The sequence below is a fragment of the Colletes gigas genome, unplaced genomic scaffold (assembly GCF_013123115.1).
Source record: "Colletes gigas isolate AHSC1104 unplaced genomic scaffold, ASM1312311v1 Colletes_gigas_Sc00085, whole genome shotgun sequence".
NCBI lineage: Eukaryota > Metazoa > Arthropoda > Insecta > Hymenoptera > Colletidae > Colletes > Colletes gigas.
This window is the reverse complement of record NW_025106713.1, coordinates 15970-31758: the sequence shown is the minus strand read 5'-3', so window position 1 is coordinate 31758 and position 15789 is coordinate 15970. Positions and strand designations below refer to the sequence as shown.

At 40.3% G+C, this 15789-nt stretch overlaps 3 protein-coding genes and 2 long non-coding RNA genes across 5 annotated transcripts; 3 read left to right on the top strand and 2 right to left on the bottom strand.

Annotated features, from left to right (window-relative positions):
• The first annotated feature begins 147 nt into the window (after positions 1-147).
• On the top strand, positions 148-1965 carry LOC122403942. The gene is made up of 4 exons (XM_043407754.1): positions 148-376; positions 674-966; positions 1320-1486; positions 1643-1965. The coding sequence occupies exons 2-4, from the start codon at positions 674-676 to the stop codon at positions 1963-1965; spliced, it is 783 nt and encodes a 260-aa protein (XP_043263689.1). The 5' UTR covers positions 148-376.
• Positions 1836-4192, bottom strand: LOC122403945. Its single transcript, XR_006259661.1, has 3 exons — positions 3985-4192; positions 3764-3878; positions 1836-1961 (listed from the first exon to the last, which is right to left on the bottom strand). It is a non-coding gene; the product is annotated as an uncharacterized LOC122403945 (long non-coding RNA).
• On the top strand, positions 2177-7012 carry LOC122403941 (corticotropin-releasing factor-binding protein). Its single transcript, XM_043407753.1, has 7 exons — positions 2177-3139; positions 5324-5417; positions 5571-5731; positions 5859-6072; positions 6216-6394; positions 6473-6581; positions 6882-7012. The coding sequence occupies exons 1-7, from the start codon at positions 3017-3019 to the stop codon at positions 7004-7006; spliced, it is 1005 nt and encodes a 334-aa protein (XP_043263688.1). The 5' UTR covers positions 2177-3016; the 3' UTR covers positions 7007-7012.
• Positions 7013-7786: 774 nt separating this feature from the next.
• LOC122403939 (intraflagellar transport protein 172 homolog) lies at positions 7787-15732 on the top strand. The gene is made up of 14 exons (XM_043407750.1): positions 7787-7917; positions 8242-8385; positions 8477-8589; positions 8667-8852; positions 9625-10038; positions 10320-10949; positions 11048-11494; positions 11809-12544; positions 12732-13292; positions 13353-13796; positions 13888-14211; positions 14290-14706; positions 14885-15496; positions 15566-15732. The coding sequence occupies exons 1-14, from the start codon at positions 7879-7881 to the stop codon at positions 15701-15703; spliced, it is 5205 nt and encodes a 1734-aa protein (XP_043263685.1). The 5' UTR covers positions 7787-7878; the 3' UTR covers positions 15704-15732.
• On the bottom strand, positions 8815-9760 carry LOC122403944. The gene is made up of 3 exons (XR_006259660.1): positions 9574-9760; positions 9286-9486; positions 8815-8932 (listed from the first exon to the last, which is right to left on the bottom strand). It is a non-coding gene; the product is annotated as an uncharacterized LOC122403944 (long non-coding RNA).
• Positions 15733-15789: the final 57 nt, after the last annotated feature.

Here is a 15789-nt window from a genome sequence, read left to right as displayed (position 1 = left end):
CACGTCCGATTTCTAATGGTAACTTCGTTAAATAACGATTTTAAATGGTAATTTTCGTAAAAAGAATTATAACCGCGATAAGGTATACATATAGCAGGCAGCATTGATAATTCTTGGGGCGAAATCAGTATGCAGGTAGCATGGTGGAGGTTTAGAATTGGTCGATGATTGCATAGTAAGGTTGCTGGAGCATAAAAAGCGCCGCCTTTTGACCGCTACCTTTGTTGCCGTTCGATGAGTCGTAATGACTGTTTAACCGGTATGTTAGCCTATTTCCTGGAAGTATAAATCTTGATATAGCGAGGGTGGATCGTGTACAGTGCGTCGTGAGCAAACTAGGAGAAGACATCTCCCGTCGGTGTGTTCGCATATCGAGGTAAAAAGGTTTCTTCCTGGTGAAAAAGAAGATTAGTAGTATTCAAAGTGGTTGTTGATTCGAAACAAGATCTAAGTTTGATGTTAATATCGTAGAAAACTATTCGGTACAAGGAATTATTGATTAATCTTGAATAATGTAAGAAAATATAGAGAGCGATATTTGTATAGAATTAGAGACACGTAGATATGTATTTCTAGATAGAAATATTGAAAACTAAACTACTACTTAATTATTATTTATATTGTTAATTAATATATTAATAAATAAATAATCTAAATGGTTTTTAAACGTTAGATGCATCCACGTGCATTGTACGTGTTTGCAATCGTGGTTCACGCGACCAGAAGCGTCGAATGCGAAGATAAAGTAAGATGGTATTCCGGTTTGCGGACTGTGCTGAAGAATTGTCCACCAGAGTCCTGGAATATGGATCCTGGCCAAGACGAGTTTTTCGAGACGTTTAGGAGGTGCGTGCAAGACCGAGCTTTGGCAGCTTTCGACTCGCTACTGGATGACGACGTTATCCCAGTTTTCGATGGACTGGACCTCGTTCGATTTCACGAGAGCAGAATTAATTATACGAATAGGTAAATTGGTCATCTAACCCGGATCGTCGTTTGTATTATCAAACACGCACACGATTTCCAGATTATCGATGGTTGTTGCTGTGATTTCAGTCTACTCTACACCCTGACCTAGTCGCACGCAACGTTAAACACGTTGCGAATCCAACTGAGACCTAGTTTGTTGTCCGATTGGACTTTACGTATAGCCAAGCAAAAGTAATAACGCCTGTTTTTCGACGAGTGCACCGGCACTAAACAAACTGGAAAATAAAACTGCAAAATAAACAACTGGATTAGCGTCAACGCCTCGTTCACTCGGATAAAATTCATACTACACTTACGAGATTTAAATCATAAAATATTATTTTGTTCAGGGAGCCCGGAGGAGACGAAACGAACAACTGGACCGCAATAATTGTGAAACGACTATTGCGAGTTTTGCGCACTCACGTATTCAAGGTCGACGTGGATCATCTGACCAACAATATCCCTTCTCCAGGAAACGACTCGAAAACGGAAGTAGAGAATAATATATTCGAAGGTTCGTCGGGTGTTGTTAATTCCCCCAAGTTCGATATTGTAAATGGCTAAAAACTAAACACCTGTAAATGTAATGCGAACAATGTAGTAATGTGATCGGAAATGTTGAATAGAAAATAAAGAGAGAGAATGATGCTCTTCTGTTGGTTGTTACCAGGTCGCAGACGACGCCTCAGACGAAGACATCAGCACATGATGCCCTTAATGTTGATGGGGTTTCTGTTAATGGGTTCGATTTTCATTCCCATGGGCTTCCAATTCCTGGCAGTGCTCGGTGGAAAAGCTTTGCTTCTAGCAAAAATGGCTCTGATTCTCTCTAGCATACAAGGATTGAAAAAAATAGCCACCAATGGTGTAAATTACGGATTATACCACGCTCCAGTCGCAGATCACGGTTGGCACGAGAGGAGCCACATAGAACCATCCTCGCCTCACTTGGATCTACAATTTCCACCACACCCGCCATTTCTTCGACCCTAATTTAGATTTAGTAAAAACCATTAAAAACGAAGAATAATTTACGATTCTGTTGGAACAAGTTGTTATTATCGGTTATCGTTATACCAGTTACCGATTATACAACTTGTAATATAATGTACTATAGATATTAAATGTTTCTAATAAAGCTCATTATAAGCTCGGAATAATTATAGCATAGCTGGTTGATTATTTTTTCGAAGAAAAAATTAGGCAGACTCGTGAGATGATGTCTTTAGAATTGCCGACAATAAATATTAGAGGAAAAAAGCGTTTTACTTGATCAAATAATGGATGGACGAAAGGCGTCGTAAATCTCGCGTACGTGATTTAATAAAATTCAGAAGCATTCCAGTGAATAATTCAGTTCCCTATTCTTGTATAACGAAAAGGACGGACACTTTGTATAAATCGATAGCTACGCGCGCGAATACGTTTCCGACGGCATTATAATGTTTATTGCGTTTTCTTATTTTTTTCCTTTTTATCAAACATCATTGTTAGAAAAATATGGAACCGATATTCTATAGATAGGTGGTACGTATACTACCTACATTGTATTTGTTTCCCAGGTCACGTAACAATTTCATCATAAATACAACCAATATCGTTTAAAATACATATGTACGTATGTATGTACATACATCGGTTCAAGAGAAAAAGACAAGCGAAAGGTACAAGAATGGATAATAGTTGACAAGAACCGCGTTAGTTGTAAATTCTATTAGTTTTGAAAGCCCGTTGATGACCGATCCGAAGTGTTTGTACGTAGGCCAGGTAGGCGAATCAGTTATCGTAAGCGTAATCGTCGTCGCCAGTTATGTTCGAACCGTTCGTTCGGTGGATATGCGCGTGTCGGACCAGCGGACTATAAGAAGGGACGCCTCGCGTCGCGACGCCGCACAATCTCCACTTTGCCCTCGCTCGAACTTGGTGGCGCGTCCAAGTGATATTCAGTGCCCACGGAAGAGGACGGAACGCGAAAGAGAACTGTTTTCTTTTTATCGAGCTCCATCGTCCGTCCGTTCATCTCACCCTCGATAAAAGAACAAATATGATGCTCGTCGATGGATCAACGCGTCGACTTTCCTCGATGATGTTCCTCTTTGCTGCTTTTCTGCAACCCACTTTGGCTTTAATTAACGGGAACAATGATTATCAGCATTATCGACAACAGGTATGGTATATCTATACTTGTGGAGTTAAACTTTTTATAAATAGTTGGCCGGCTATTCTTTCATTCGTTTATTTATTATTATTTTAACCTTTTAATTTTACTATCGTCTTATTTCTTTTTTTAAACCTTGCTCGTTTTTTAATTTAAATAATGGACCATTCAACTAAACTTTACTTCTTTCCCTTGTCTTTTTCTTTTTAAATATTTCCATCACCGAACAAATAAACATTAAATTAAACTATTATAGTATATAATAATACTTTTCCATTCTATAATTATAGTAAACTTGTTACGTTATGACTTACAACGTCCTAAGAAGGTTTCGATAATGAAATTTTCACCGACCATTACTCAAACTATGTTTACGACTACCTCCCTCTGTAATTGCAATTAGTTGCACGAGAGTACCTAGGTACTACACACTGATTGATACATCCTCCAATTAACCAACTGTTTAAGGAAAACTAAAAATATTTATTTATTTCCCACAAACTTTCGATTCTATTCAAGGATTGCTAACAACATTTTAAAGCGAAACTATACTCCGAGAAATAATTTCGGGAAGTTTCTTTCCCGTAGAAATAATACTGTCGCGAGATATCTGGTAAAAACTAGATTTTATACCTTTTAATTAAAATTAGTATTGTGCCAATATCCTATAAACGGAATGTTGCGCGTCGTTTCCTACGAACCATCATATTTTATCGTCGTTCTTGGCATCTTACGACCAAACTTTTATCTGTAAATATTTTTTTAATATATTAATTTAATCATTTAAAAATTTAAAAAAATACTATTTTAATATTTATCTTGTAACTGATCACGACCAATAGGTTCGTTCGTACCGTTCCGATTCGATTCGATTCGATTCGTTCGTGAGCGTTTGAAAAAATACATTAGATTCTTTCTCTTTATTATTTCTTCGAGAGAATTCTCCAGAGATCCTTCGTACAATTTCACTAAATTGAGAGTGTCGTTTCTTCAGGGGCTCCTGGACGGAGCTATACACTTTCATTAATCAGATTACGCCTCACCCCCACCCACAAACGGGACTAAATTCTACTTCCAAGTCGAGTATCGTCCAAGATCAACGTTTCAATACACAATTTACAATTAGTTGGAAACTCAACGGTCGGGATTATTTGTCCTACGCAGAAACATTCCGATTCAGCCCCCTCCCGCCTTTGAACATTTATTTCCTGCACTTTTCAAACAACCAACGACCGAATATTTAAAAGAGAATGCAGAATTTTCCAAAACTGTTTACATTTTTCACTCGATTCGCCATTTATTTATCGATTAGAAATTCATTTTCGCTTCTTTCTTCTGGAAAAATGATCGTTCTATGCTTTTGAAAAACAAGGTTTGAATGAATATTCGTCGAGGAAGAATTTCAAGCAAGGCGAATCCGTGTCATATCAAATATTTACAACGGCTGTTCCGCTATTTGTTCCACGATTACGTGCTTGTAGTAGATCGTAAATTCAGTAAATTGCCAAGTAGAGTCTCTGGTTAACGCGTAACAATTCTAATCCTCCTGTTTCTCGTATTACCAACCGATTATTCTTTCCTTTCGCCGCGCTGCTACACACAAAAAAAAAACAAATTATTTTTCTTTACCAACTTTGCTACTTGACCGACATATACAGTACATTAATTAATCTTTTTCAATCGAATTATTTAGATTTAAAGATACAAAGCAAGATAATTATTTCTTTCATTTGCCAGTTTCCCCTTTTTCTCTTCTTTCGTTTCGTTTCTTCTTGTTTGTTTGTTTGTTTTTTTTGTATATGTATATAGCAATTTTCCTATATTTAGTCCAAGCGTTGCACGGTTTTTCCAGTTTGCGACGTTGATTCGCTCGCGATTATTATTAGAGATGCAACGACAGCGTTATCGACGATCGACACCCTTAAGGTTTTCACTGGCGTCGCGACGCTCGTGAAAAAATTCATGTGACGTTGTCAATTTTCACAAGACCTCTGAAACTCTTGTTTTATGAAAAAACGGTAAAAATTTGTGAAATTTTTATTGGTTGTCGATAATAGTTACCAACCAGGGAAATTTATTTCGATTTTTTTATAATAATTTTACTAATATTATCCATTTTATTCTATTTTTAGCCTCACTCTGATCGATGATTCGTTTCACGCTATTGTCAAATTAATTTTTTATTCTTTCTAGGTTGCTGCTGGAGACCATTTTGCTAAGGACTTTTATCGCGCGAATGTGAAAGATGACTTTTTAAATTCATACTCTTATTACAAGCCCGTGACAGGTAAACTTTTCAACCGTTTATAATCGATAGGATTCTTTTTTGTGTCTTTTGAATCAGTTTCTTTTCTAGCGAACATAGATCATCTTTTAAAATATTTGGAACAACAGAATATTTTTCTTTGTTTGATGAAGAAAATATTTGTTTTGTTTGCAGAATGCATGTTTGTGACAACAGAGCCTGGATCGTTCATCTATACTTCGAAAACCGACGACGAGGAAGTCTGTGGCGTTCATTTTCTAGCAGGGCCTGATCAAAACGTGGAGATTACTTTCATTAATTTCGACGTTCCTTGCGAACATCATGGATTAATATCGGTAATTACGATATCGATTAGCCTAGTTGTTTTGAAAAATGTACCGTAGAGGAAATAATCGACAAGTTATTACGCAAGTATAGTTTCCCGATTACATACATATTTAGTTATCGTGTGTTGTTACGTAGATTGTGGATGGCTGGGAATTAAATGGCGAAATATTCCCTAGTGAAATGGATCATCGATTATCTTTGAAGCAGAGGAACATCGAGTTTTGTGGGAAAAGTGTGGGTATGAAGAGAACGTTGGTCAGTTCGCAGAACGTTGCAGTTATCCGGTATAGAATACCCGTGGCCGGGAAAGGATTCACGGTCCTTGCACGATTTATCAATAATCCAAGACGTAAGCAACCAAAAAGTAAAAATATTCTTTAATTTTCCCCTTAACATTACTTAAATACTATCTATATTTTATTTTATAATTTAAATTATAACATAAAATATAAATAGATATAGATAAATAATGTTTCTAATCGGGCGTTACAGCTTGCAACGTGCTTGCGCCGAGTCTGACCGAGCCATTCACTCTTCGGAATTATGGAAGACGCATAAACTGCACCTACGCCGCCCTTTATCCTGGAACTGTGCAAATAATCGCCCTTGGAGTCGGAATAACAAACTTTTTAGGGTCCATTCGGGCCACGGAAACTGGAATTATACGTAAAGTTAGTGAAAAATTAAACCGAAGAAGAAAAGAGAGAAAAAAAAATACCTGATGTAAAATGTCTTTTGTTTATTTGCAGTGCGATCAAAAGAATCCACAGGATCAAGTAGTAATTGGAGGCAGTTACGGTTTGGATACGAGTAAAATGGAGGTGGTCGATTCCATTTGCGGGATGAATTCCAAGCCAGGTAACATGATTAATGATAACTTTACCGAGAATCGTGTTGATTCCCGATGGGGGAGTAAATTGAATCAATATTGTTTTATTCATCCTGATCGATATTTACTCACGTTCCAAAATAGATACTCTTAATAGATGCTCCTTATTATTGTTATCGAGTATAAAACATATTCTATTGTTATTTACAACTCTTACAATTATACCATTATCGTAGAAAAATAGGTTTAGAATCTAAAAAATGACTGGCAGATTTAACTTGAAATTATCAACGCAACTAAAAGAAAACCTGTTTTTCTTTCTGTTTCAGACTATCGAGAAATGGTGGAATATAGCGTGACTTCTGTAAAACTAATATCCAGTGGTTTCTTCGAAAATTCCGTAACCGTGCAAATTCTACCGATCAAAGATGACACTTTCACGACACAAGCATAACTAACTAACGATTCAAAATATTTAAAAAACCCCATCGTCAACGGTTAAAGTTCTATAAAACTCCATAAATATTCTTTCTCCCAATAAACAATTCCTAAATCCAACCATTAATAGCTCCACGCTCGATTCTTTTAAAAAGAATCATCGATTCTGAACCTAATCGAATAGTTTTAACCGTAATTATTATATTTATTTCTAAATTTCGATGTTTAATTCAGAAATTATTCCACAAAACAGACTGAATTTATTTTTTAAAGCTTTTCCTTAATTATTATTGTTAATCTTAGGGTATTTATTTAGTTTAAAATTGTTTATAAGACCTCCGGACGATTTGATTAATTGTGGGAATTGTGATAATTGTGTGTCGATAAATGTGTTAAACGTGTAGATTTTTCTCTAGTTAGTATGTATTATTGTATAGGAAATGGCCTCGAATTTTTATTCTTGTAGAATGCAATCGTTAATTAACGATGGAAATTATTTATTAAAGTGTGGCTGTTCATTGAGACGAGTTAATTAAATAAACGTAAATTATTCCTCACTTTTCTACTGGTATTTTAATTACTTGAGATTATTTTTGGCCAAATAATTTCGAAAAATCAATTTTTCTTCAACAATTTTCTAGCAAAAATTATTCTTTTTTTTTCGTAATTAAAATAATGTTTCGATTTTCTGCTAAATCCCTCGTAGATTATGCTAGCTTCCGACGCGCATGGGTTGTTCGAAATAGTTGCTATGCGACCCAAACCATAAACAAACCATCTCGTGTATCATGCCAGAGAACTATGGTTCGCGTAATAGCATTATTGATCTAATTGCGACAGGAAAATTCTTTTCGAATTAACTTATGCTATTCGTGGTCGTCGATCAACATGTTACTAAAATATTTGGCAAGTGTGATGGACCCACTGGTGAGAATATTGTTTTATTTATTCTAATACTTATGAATTACTATACTGAATCGGCTAATAAGTTACAAATTTGTCAAGTAGATATCTTTTTTCTGTGGAAAATAAAAAGAAATAAATAACGCGTATCACTTAATTTCTCTTATACTCTTCGACTGAAAATTGTCAAACAAACAAAGATATTTTTTAGCAATCGGAATACACATCCGAAAATTCCTAAATTACTTCGATCAATGGATCGATTGGATCATTCTAATCGAAACCACGTCAATACCTCTAAAAATAGCGTAATTATCGTGCTAATAGGGTTGTTTTCATGTAAATCAGGATTATGAGAATCAAGTAATGGGTATAGTTTGGTCCCCAAACGGCTTAAAACTAGCTATCGCATCCTCCGATCGTTTTATTTACCTGTTCGACGACAATTGTGTGAAACGAGACAAATTTTCAACTAAACCTATCGATTCAAAGGCAAGTATAATTGGATCTAAACAAGTATAAACATTCTGCAAACTCGAATTTTAAACTCCAGACTGAATTCGTTTTATTTAATTTGTTTCAGTTTAGCAAGAAAAGCTACTTGATCAAAGACATAGCTTTTTCCCCGGACTCTACCAAAATTGCAGTTGGTCAGACCGATTGCATCGTTTACGTCTACAAAATTGGCGAACAATGGTAAGTTAAATAGTATAAAATACCAAAGAAATACTAAGTTTCCAAAATAATTGATAAATTTCCTTTGTTACCGATAGGGGGGATAAGAAAGTAATTTGCAACAAGTTTCGCCAAAGTTCGTCGGTAACTTGTTTAATTTGGTTACTGGAGGGACCTATTATAGTTGGTTTGGTGGATGGAAAGATTCGTGCAGCATTACCAAAATCTCAGAAAGCTCAGACTCTCTATGCAGCCGATTCCATGACTATTGCATTGACTTCCAAGTAATTTGCATACGTTTAATTACAATTTTATTCGTAAACTTCCATTTTTCACCCCTCGATTTATTCTCTTTGTCATTATTCTGAGGAAAAGTATGAATTTAAAACATTGTACAAAGTAAAAATGGAAAAAGGAGCATAGTACTTGAATACTAGTGTTTTTAGTAAGTTCCGAATTTTTGTTTAGTTAAATCGGTTTACAAAGGATCTAGTTTTGGTTTTTTGCTACTAAAACAAACAAGAAATCTTACCGATCGTCAAGTTCTTTAACATTACTTCCAGAAACAAATACAATTTCACTTTTTTCCTTTGCGAGCAATAAAACACTTTTGTATCCAACAATTTAGAATATTTTGTGTAAGGAAGTACTTCCATATGAAATAGTAGTGCCTTCCTCTATGTTAAAATATTAATAAGATTTGCTGGGTTGGCTTACCGACTGTGGAAACATCGATGTCTGCCTATTCGATCATCGAGTCCTTCAAAGTTAATTTTCTTTTTCTTATTTTCGTCACAAATTACAAACTCATAGGATAAGGTATACGATAGACTATGTATCTTATGGAAGTTGGTTTCTTAAATTCACAACCGTTAGCTCGATGTTACTTATGACGGTATTATCAAGTCCAAACTTAAACTAAAATAAAAATAATCTCACATGTTAATACAGTCAAAGGCCAGAACAGAAACTCTGTACACTATACGTGTAAACCCAGTTGCTAACCTCAAAACTTAAAACTCGGTCCCGTAAGCCTCCCTTTTTTTGGATTTCCAGTGTCCGTGGTACGGGATTTCTATCGAGCCACGCCGATGGAAGTATTATTAAGTATCATTTGACCGACGACGGCAGTCACGAGCCATCAGGGCGAATTTGCACGCACAGTGTACCCGCGTATGCTCTGGCATGGCCACAATCACACATCGTGGCGGCCGGGTGCGACAGACGGGTCACGTTTTACGATTCTCGCGGGAAACCGGTCAAGAGTTTCGATTACAGCCGCGAAGATGAGAAAGAGTTCACGGTTGCATGTTGCAGTCCCAGCGGACAGAGCGTTGCCCTCGGCTCCTGGAACAGAATCAGGATCATGGACTGGAGTCCCAGACGCGACATCTGGGAAGAAGCAAACGTTAAATCTTTGCCAAATTTCTACACAGTTACCGCCATCTCGTGGCGTCGCGATGGATCAAGGCTAGTTCTCTGCAATTAATATAGAAACTGTTTTTATCGACATTTTTCAAAGGGATATTTTTTATGCCACAAAATAATGAAAAATTAGAAGAATTCTTGCTTTTTTTAAAACCAAATTACTATAACAGTTCCTATTATAAACGTCTACAATTCCTACGATTTTAACAATTCACATCGAATGACTTTGCAAATTTATTTTACTCAATCCACTTTCGAGATACAAACGATAGTCTATAGAAAAGAAACAACAATACATTCAGAACGTGGTCTAATACTTTCAGGCTCCTCGTGGGCAGCCTTTGTGGTGCTGTGGAACAATTCGAAACTGTTTTAAAGAGGACGGTAATAAAAGGAAGTCACGAGGTGGCTTATGTGGGTCCTAGTCAAGTGGTAATTCGACCATTGAAAGAAGGCAACAGACCAGTGGTCATCAGATCGCAAACTGGGCATGAAATAGAGGACGTCAAAGTCCTGGGACGGGCTGATAACAATGTAATTGCTCGTACAGCCAATACATTACTTCTAGCCGATGTAGAATTGAACCTAATCAGTGAAATTCCATGGGATGAAAAGAGTAATAGTGAGAAATTTTTCTTCGAATATCCCAGAGTGTGTCTGATCTTTTGTTCCGGGGAACTGACCATCGTAGAATATGGAAATAACGAACCATTGGGCGCTGTGAGGACAGAATCGGTGAATCCCCACGTGGTCAGTGTAAGAATAAACGAAAGACAGGCGCCAGGAGCTTTAGATAACAAAAGATTGGCTTATTTATTGGATCCAAGGACAGTTAGGCTAGTGGACCTTGTAACTAGCGCCACAGTCGCCATGATTGCTCATGAGGTGCGGGTAGATTGGCTAGAACTGAGCGAAACTGGCCAGAGACTACTGTCCCGCGACAAAAAGGCAAGGTAAGAAAATCGGCCCTAAAAAGTCTTCATTGAGGAATTTCCTATACCGTGGTAGTTAATATCTCAGAAATCCATCTAAACGAGAAATAAATGTGCAGGTTGTGGTTGAGCGACGATCTAGGTGGGCGAAGCTTGCTTCTAACCGGGGTGAGCTTCGCCTCTTGGGTGTTGGGCAGCGACGTGGTTGTGGCCCAAAGCAGCCAAACACTGGCAGTTTGGTATAACGTCGACGCTCCGGAGGTGGCTACGCTGATTCCAGTCCGTGGAGACGCTATGGACATTGTTAGAGAAGATGGCCGAACTTCCGTGACAGTGGACGAGCTCGGTGGAAAAGTAGCTTACTTATTGGACGAACCTCTGATTGAATTCGGTACTGCATTGCACGATAACGACTTTGGTAGAGCTTTGCTGTTTCTGGAAGAGCTCGCGGACAGGCCACAAGCGGAGGCCATGTGGGAAAATGTGGCCAGAAACGCGATGACCACCAGACAATTACTGGTCGCTGCCAGATGTTATGCAGCTTTGGGAGATGTGGCTTGTTCCAGGTTAGAATCACATAAAATCTCCCCTCTGAAACATTATAGATTGTTATTTGTCTTCCACCAGCTGTTTGTCTGTCTGTCGGTCGGTCGGTCGGTCGGTCGGTCGGTCGGTCATTCACCTATCTATTATAGAACTATGATACACAAACCATACAAGGATACATACTTGGCAAAAGAACAGTTCATGACACTTTAAGGGACACTGTACACGATTATTACAGTAAACTTTCCAATCTAATATTAATTTCGGTACATTCTCCCATTTTCTTCGGACGAAGGAATGCCACATAATCTCAAATTGAGTTAAATTTCTCCAGATTTCTCAAGAACATTATAAAAGTCGGTGAACAGTATAGTTCAGAAACTGGAAACGATCCTCTTTCGAGTCCAGACTGTTGGGCCAAGCTTGCAATCCTAAATGGCGAGTTGAAGACGGCGGAGGCAATATACTTGGAACAGAACGAATTGAATCAAGCCTTGGATATGTACCAAAAGTATTGGCGGTGGGAGGACGCGCTGCTCCTGGCACAGAATCGTGGCTGGCCTGGTTTACAGGAACTTAGGGACAGGCAATTAACCTGGCTACTCGAAAGCGATCAGGCAGCCAGGGCAGCCGCTATTTTGGAGGCCTCGAATCCTCGACAAGCCGTCAAATTGTACCTGGAGTCGCGACGAGCCGGAAGAGCAGCCAGATTAGTCCTGGCCGACGATGATCTGTTGGAAAACAAGTCGATCGTCAATGAAATTGTTAAGGTTCTGAAGGCAACCGACCTGATGGAACTGGCTGGAGAACTTTTGGAGAGGACCTCGGAGCCCCTGGAAGCCATCAAGTGCTACTCTTACGCGGGAGTGTTCGCCAGAGCACTGGAGTTGGCTCGAAAGGTGGAGCCAACTTCTGTAGTGGATCTGGAACGCGATTGGGGCAAGCATTTAGCCTCTGCAGGGCATTACGACGCGGCTATCAATCATTTCATCGAAGCTGGAGAGACTGCCCTTGCCCTGGACGCCGCTATCAATGCCCGCCAGTGGAGAAAGGGTTTACAGATCGTGCAAGTATGCTCTCTTACCGCTGGTTGCCCTCTCGAAAATCATTCTCGTGCTCTAGGTTATCTTAAATCATTTTTATTAGTTATTAACCAGTATTAGTATTGTATCTAAAAAAAATCCATACTCCCTAAATTAGTTTTAGTGAGTTTTATAAATACTTCCACTGCAGCCAATCCAACGTTCCCTTCCACAGGTAATAGAAGACGACGGGCCGGCAATACGAAAAAAGTGCGAGAAATTGGCAGAGTATTTCGCCACGATAGGCGAAAAGAGCCTCGCGGAGAGGCTTTTCGTTCGCGCGGGGGATCTCAGACGCGCCGTGGAGGTTCACGTACAGAGTGGGGATTGGATGCGCGCGTACCAAGTGGCCCAAGACAATATGACACCCGAGGAAGCTAATCAAGTATTGGGGAAGCACGCGGCCGCCCTATGCGATTCTGGAGATCTAAAACGCGCCGAGGAGTTGTACCTCGCTATAGGCGAGCATGACACGGCCATAGCGATGTACAAAAAAGCAGGCCGTCGGGCAGACATGGTCAGATTGGTAGGGAAATACAGGCCGGATTTGCTCAAGCCGACTCACGCGCATTTGGCGCGAGAATTGGAAGCTTCGGGCAAGCCCAGAGAGGCTGAAGAGCATTTTATCGCGGCTGACGATTGGCGAGGCGCTGTCACTGCCTATAGGTCGAACAATCTCTGGGAAGATGCCCTAAGAGTGGCGAAACAGCATTCTGGGGACAGCACTGCCCAACAGGTGACTATTCTCATTCAAGCGGTCTTATCCCAGGTCGCTTATGGTTCCTTTCGTCCGTAGGTTGCGTTAGTGTGGGCACGCACCTTGGCCCCGGAGCTTGGAGCAAGATTGCTGATGCGGTTAGGCTACCTAAAGGGTTGCCTTCAGCTGGCCTGCGAGGCTGATCTCTTCGATTGGGCCTTGGAAATCGTCAAATATGCCGACGAAGACCAAAAGAAGGAGGTCCATTATAGACACGCGATGGTTTTAGAAGACGCTGGTCACTTATCCGAGGCTGAAAAAGAATTCATAAAAGCGGGTAGGCCCATGGAGGCGGTTCAAATGTACATTCATACTCACGACTGGGAATCTGCTGAAGATGTTGCGCAAACGATCGACCAGGATGCTGTTGCGCAAGTATTGGTGGCCAGGGCCGCAAATGCAGCGGATTCCCAAGACTATTCCTTGGCAGAATCCCTTCTGCTTAGAGCCCACAAGCCTGAAACTATTGTGGATCACTACAAAGTAATTAGTTTACACCAAAAATTCTCCACTTTTGTCCATTTCTGACCCCATAAGCCTCACACTTTTAAGCAAACCTTATGAAATATTGCAGAAGGCAGGAATGTGGTCCGAGGCTCTGCGCGTGTGCAGAGAGTATTTGCCGAGCCAAGAAGCGAATCTTCGTCGAGAATTGGGCCAGAAAACCGTCTCATTAGCCGACGGAGATGCTTTAGAGGAAGCTAAAAAATGGCTGGAAGTCGGAGAAGTCCGAGCTGCCCTGGATGTCTTAATTTTAGATCCTCAAGCACCTAGATCCTCTCTTATCAGAGCAGCGGACATCCTGATTCATCAGGCCGACCCGGAAACTGCAAGTCAAGTGGGTGGGGGCCTTGGAACGAAATTGTTCGAGATCGGTGAACACGCTTTGGCTGCTCAGGTTTGCGACTTGGTTTCTATCCAGTCTTCTAGTTTTGATAAATTTTAAAAATCTATCAAATCTTGTGAATCTTTGCAGGTATTTCTGCAAGCAGACAGACTGAAGGACGCCATTGAAACGTTAGCGTCAGTAGGGGAGTGGGAAAAGGCCAGACGAATCGTAAGAGAACTGGCACCAGACATAGAACCTTACCTCGAAGAGAAATACAGGGAGGCTATGTTGAAAGACGGACAAATAGATCGATTGGTGGAAATCGATGTGGATGCTGGCTTGGAAATGCTGGCGAACAAGGGCCAATGGAATCAGCTGTTCGAAGCAGCCAGCTCCCAGGACTCTCAGATTCTCCACAAATACATAGCGCAGCGAGCTGCACAACTTTTGAAAGGGCACTCCCCAATAGAGGCTCTGCATCTGTACGCAAAATACGGGGCGCCGCCCATCCCACAAAACTGCAATCTCTATTTACAGTTATCCGAAAGCGTCCTGAACTCCGAGGTAAGAATCGTTCGAACACTACCAAAGCTTCCGGCATCTCGAATCTTTTATGTTCGAGAGTTATAACGAAATTATTCAACGAGTAAATAAAAATATAATACATACATGTATTAGAAGTGTTCGTGCCTCGATACACGATCGCACTAACATTTCTTCCCTTTATTTCGTTGACAATCAGGCGTACTACGAATACAAGTATCTGGCCCTTCTTCGAACGGTTCTCCTCGACATTTGTACCAATCTGAAGTCCTCTGCGACTTCCAACTCCAAGTTCGAACGGTTTCTCGAGTCGGCACATTACGCGGCTGTGAAGCGTGGGTGTCAGGGTCACCCAGTACTCTCTGGTCTGGTTCTAAAGGCCTCGATTAGTTTGTTGAGATACACGGACTTCCTCGTTGCGGATCGTGCATATTACGAGGCCGGCGTCGAAGCCAGAACAGCCGGTTTAAACAGCGAAGCTTTTGTTTTTCTAAACCACTTCTTGGACCTGGAGGAGTGCATCGAAGAGGGCGACAGCACGGTGCTTGACGTCGACGATCTGGCAGTCACGGACTTTCCCACGCAAGTCCCGTTGCCCGAATCTCTGAGCATGTCGCCGGAACAGCGAGAAGAAGCTCGAGAATGGGTGCTGACGGTGTCGATGGACCAGAAAGTGGATCAGACTCTACCTACCGACCACCGTGGCGTCTATGTGGGATCACTGAACTCGCCATCTACAGAAATCGAGCTCCTCCAGGGCTGCATATTGACCGGGTACCCAGTGCGGGGCTCGACGATTCGATTTGCGCAGGTATTTTTCGTAAATATTTCGTAACACGCACGCACCACGTTTCGATTTTATGTACTGTGTTCTTACCAGAGTGAACGTGTGGCGGACCGAGACGATTGGTCAAAGCTGATCAACACGGCTCAACAAACTCCTCAGGACTCACCGCTAAATGATATCCTAGCTTTCGTACAAGAATGGTGCGGAACAGTTCCCAGCTATTACTTCTGAAATAATTTTGCATTAGTTTCTCTTTGAAAAGTGTAAGAATCTATCTACGAGCACAAAACTAAATACAAACATGTTCAATTTTTTTA

Bases quoted from the DNA above. Each gene is read 5' to 3' on its own strand.
- LOC122403942 (XM_043407754.1), top strand. From the start codon at position 674: ATGCATCCACGTGCATTGTACGTGTTTGCAATCGTGGTTCACGCGACC. The intron at 967-1,319 runs GTAAATTGGTCA...TATTTTGTTCAG, and splicing joins AGAATTAATTATACGAATAG to GGAGCCCGGAGGAGACGAAA. The intron at 1,487-1,642 runs GTTCGTCGGGTG...GGTTGTTACCAG, and splicing joins AGAGAATAATATATTCGAAG to GTCGCAGACGACGCCTCAGA.
- LOC122403941 (XM_043407753.1), top strand. From the start codon at position 3,017: ATGATGCTCGTCGATGGATCAACGCGTCGACTTTCCTCGATGATGTTC. The intron at 3,140-5,323 runs GTATGGTATATC...TATTCTTTCTAG, and splicing joins ATCAGCATTATCGACAACAG to GTTGCTGCTGGAGACCATTT. The intron at 5,732-5,858 runs GTAATTACGATA...GTTGTTACGTAG, and splicing joins AACATCATGGATTAATATCG to ATTGTGGATGGCTGGGAATT.
- LOC122403939 (XM_043407750.1), top strand. From the start codon at position 7,879: ATGTTACTAAAATATTTGGCAAGTGTGATGGACCCACTG. The intron at 13,797-13,887 runs GTAATTAGTTTA...GAAATATTGCAG, and splicing joins CTATTGTGGATCACTACAAA to AAGGCAGGAATGTGGTCCGA. The intron at 15,497-15,565 runs GTATTTTTCGTA...TGTTCTTACCAG, and splicing joins CGACGATTCGATTTGCGCAG to AGTGAACGTGTGGCGGACCG.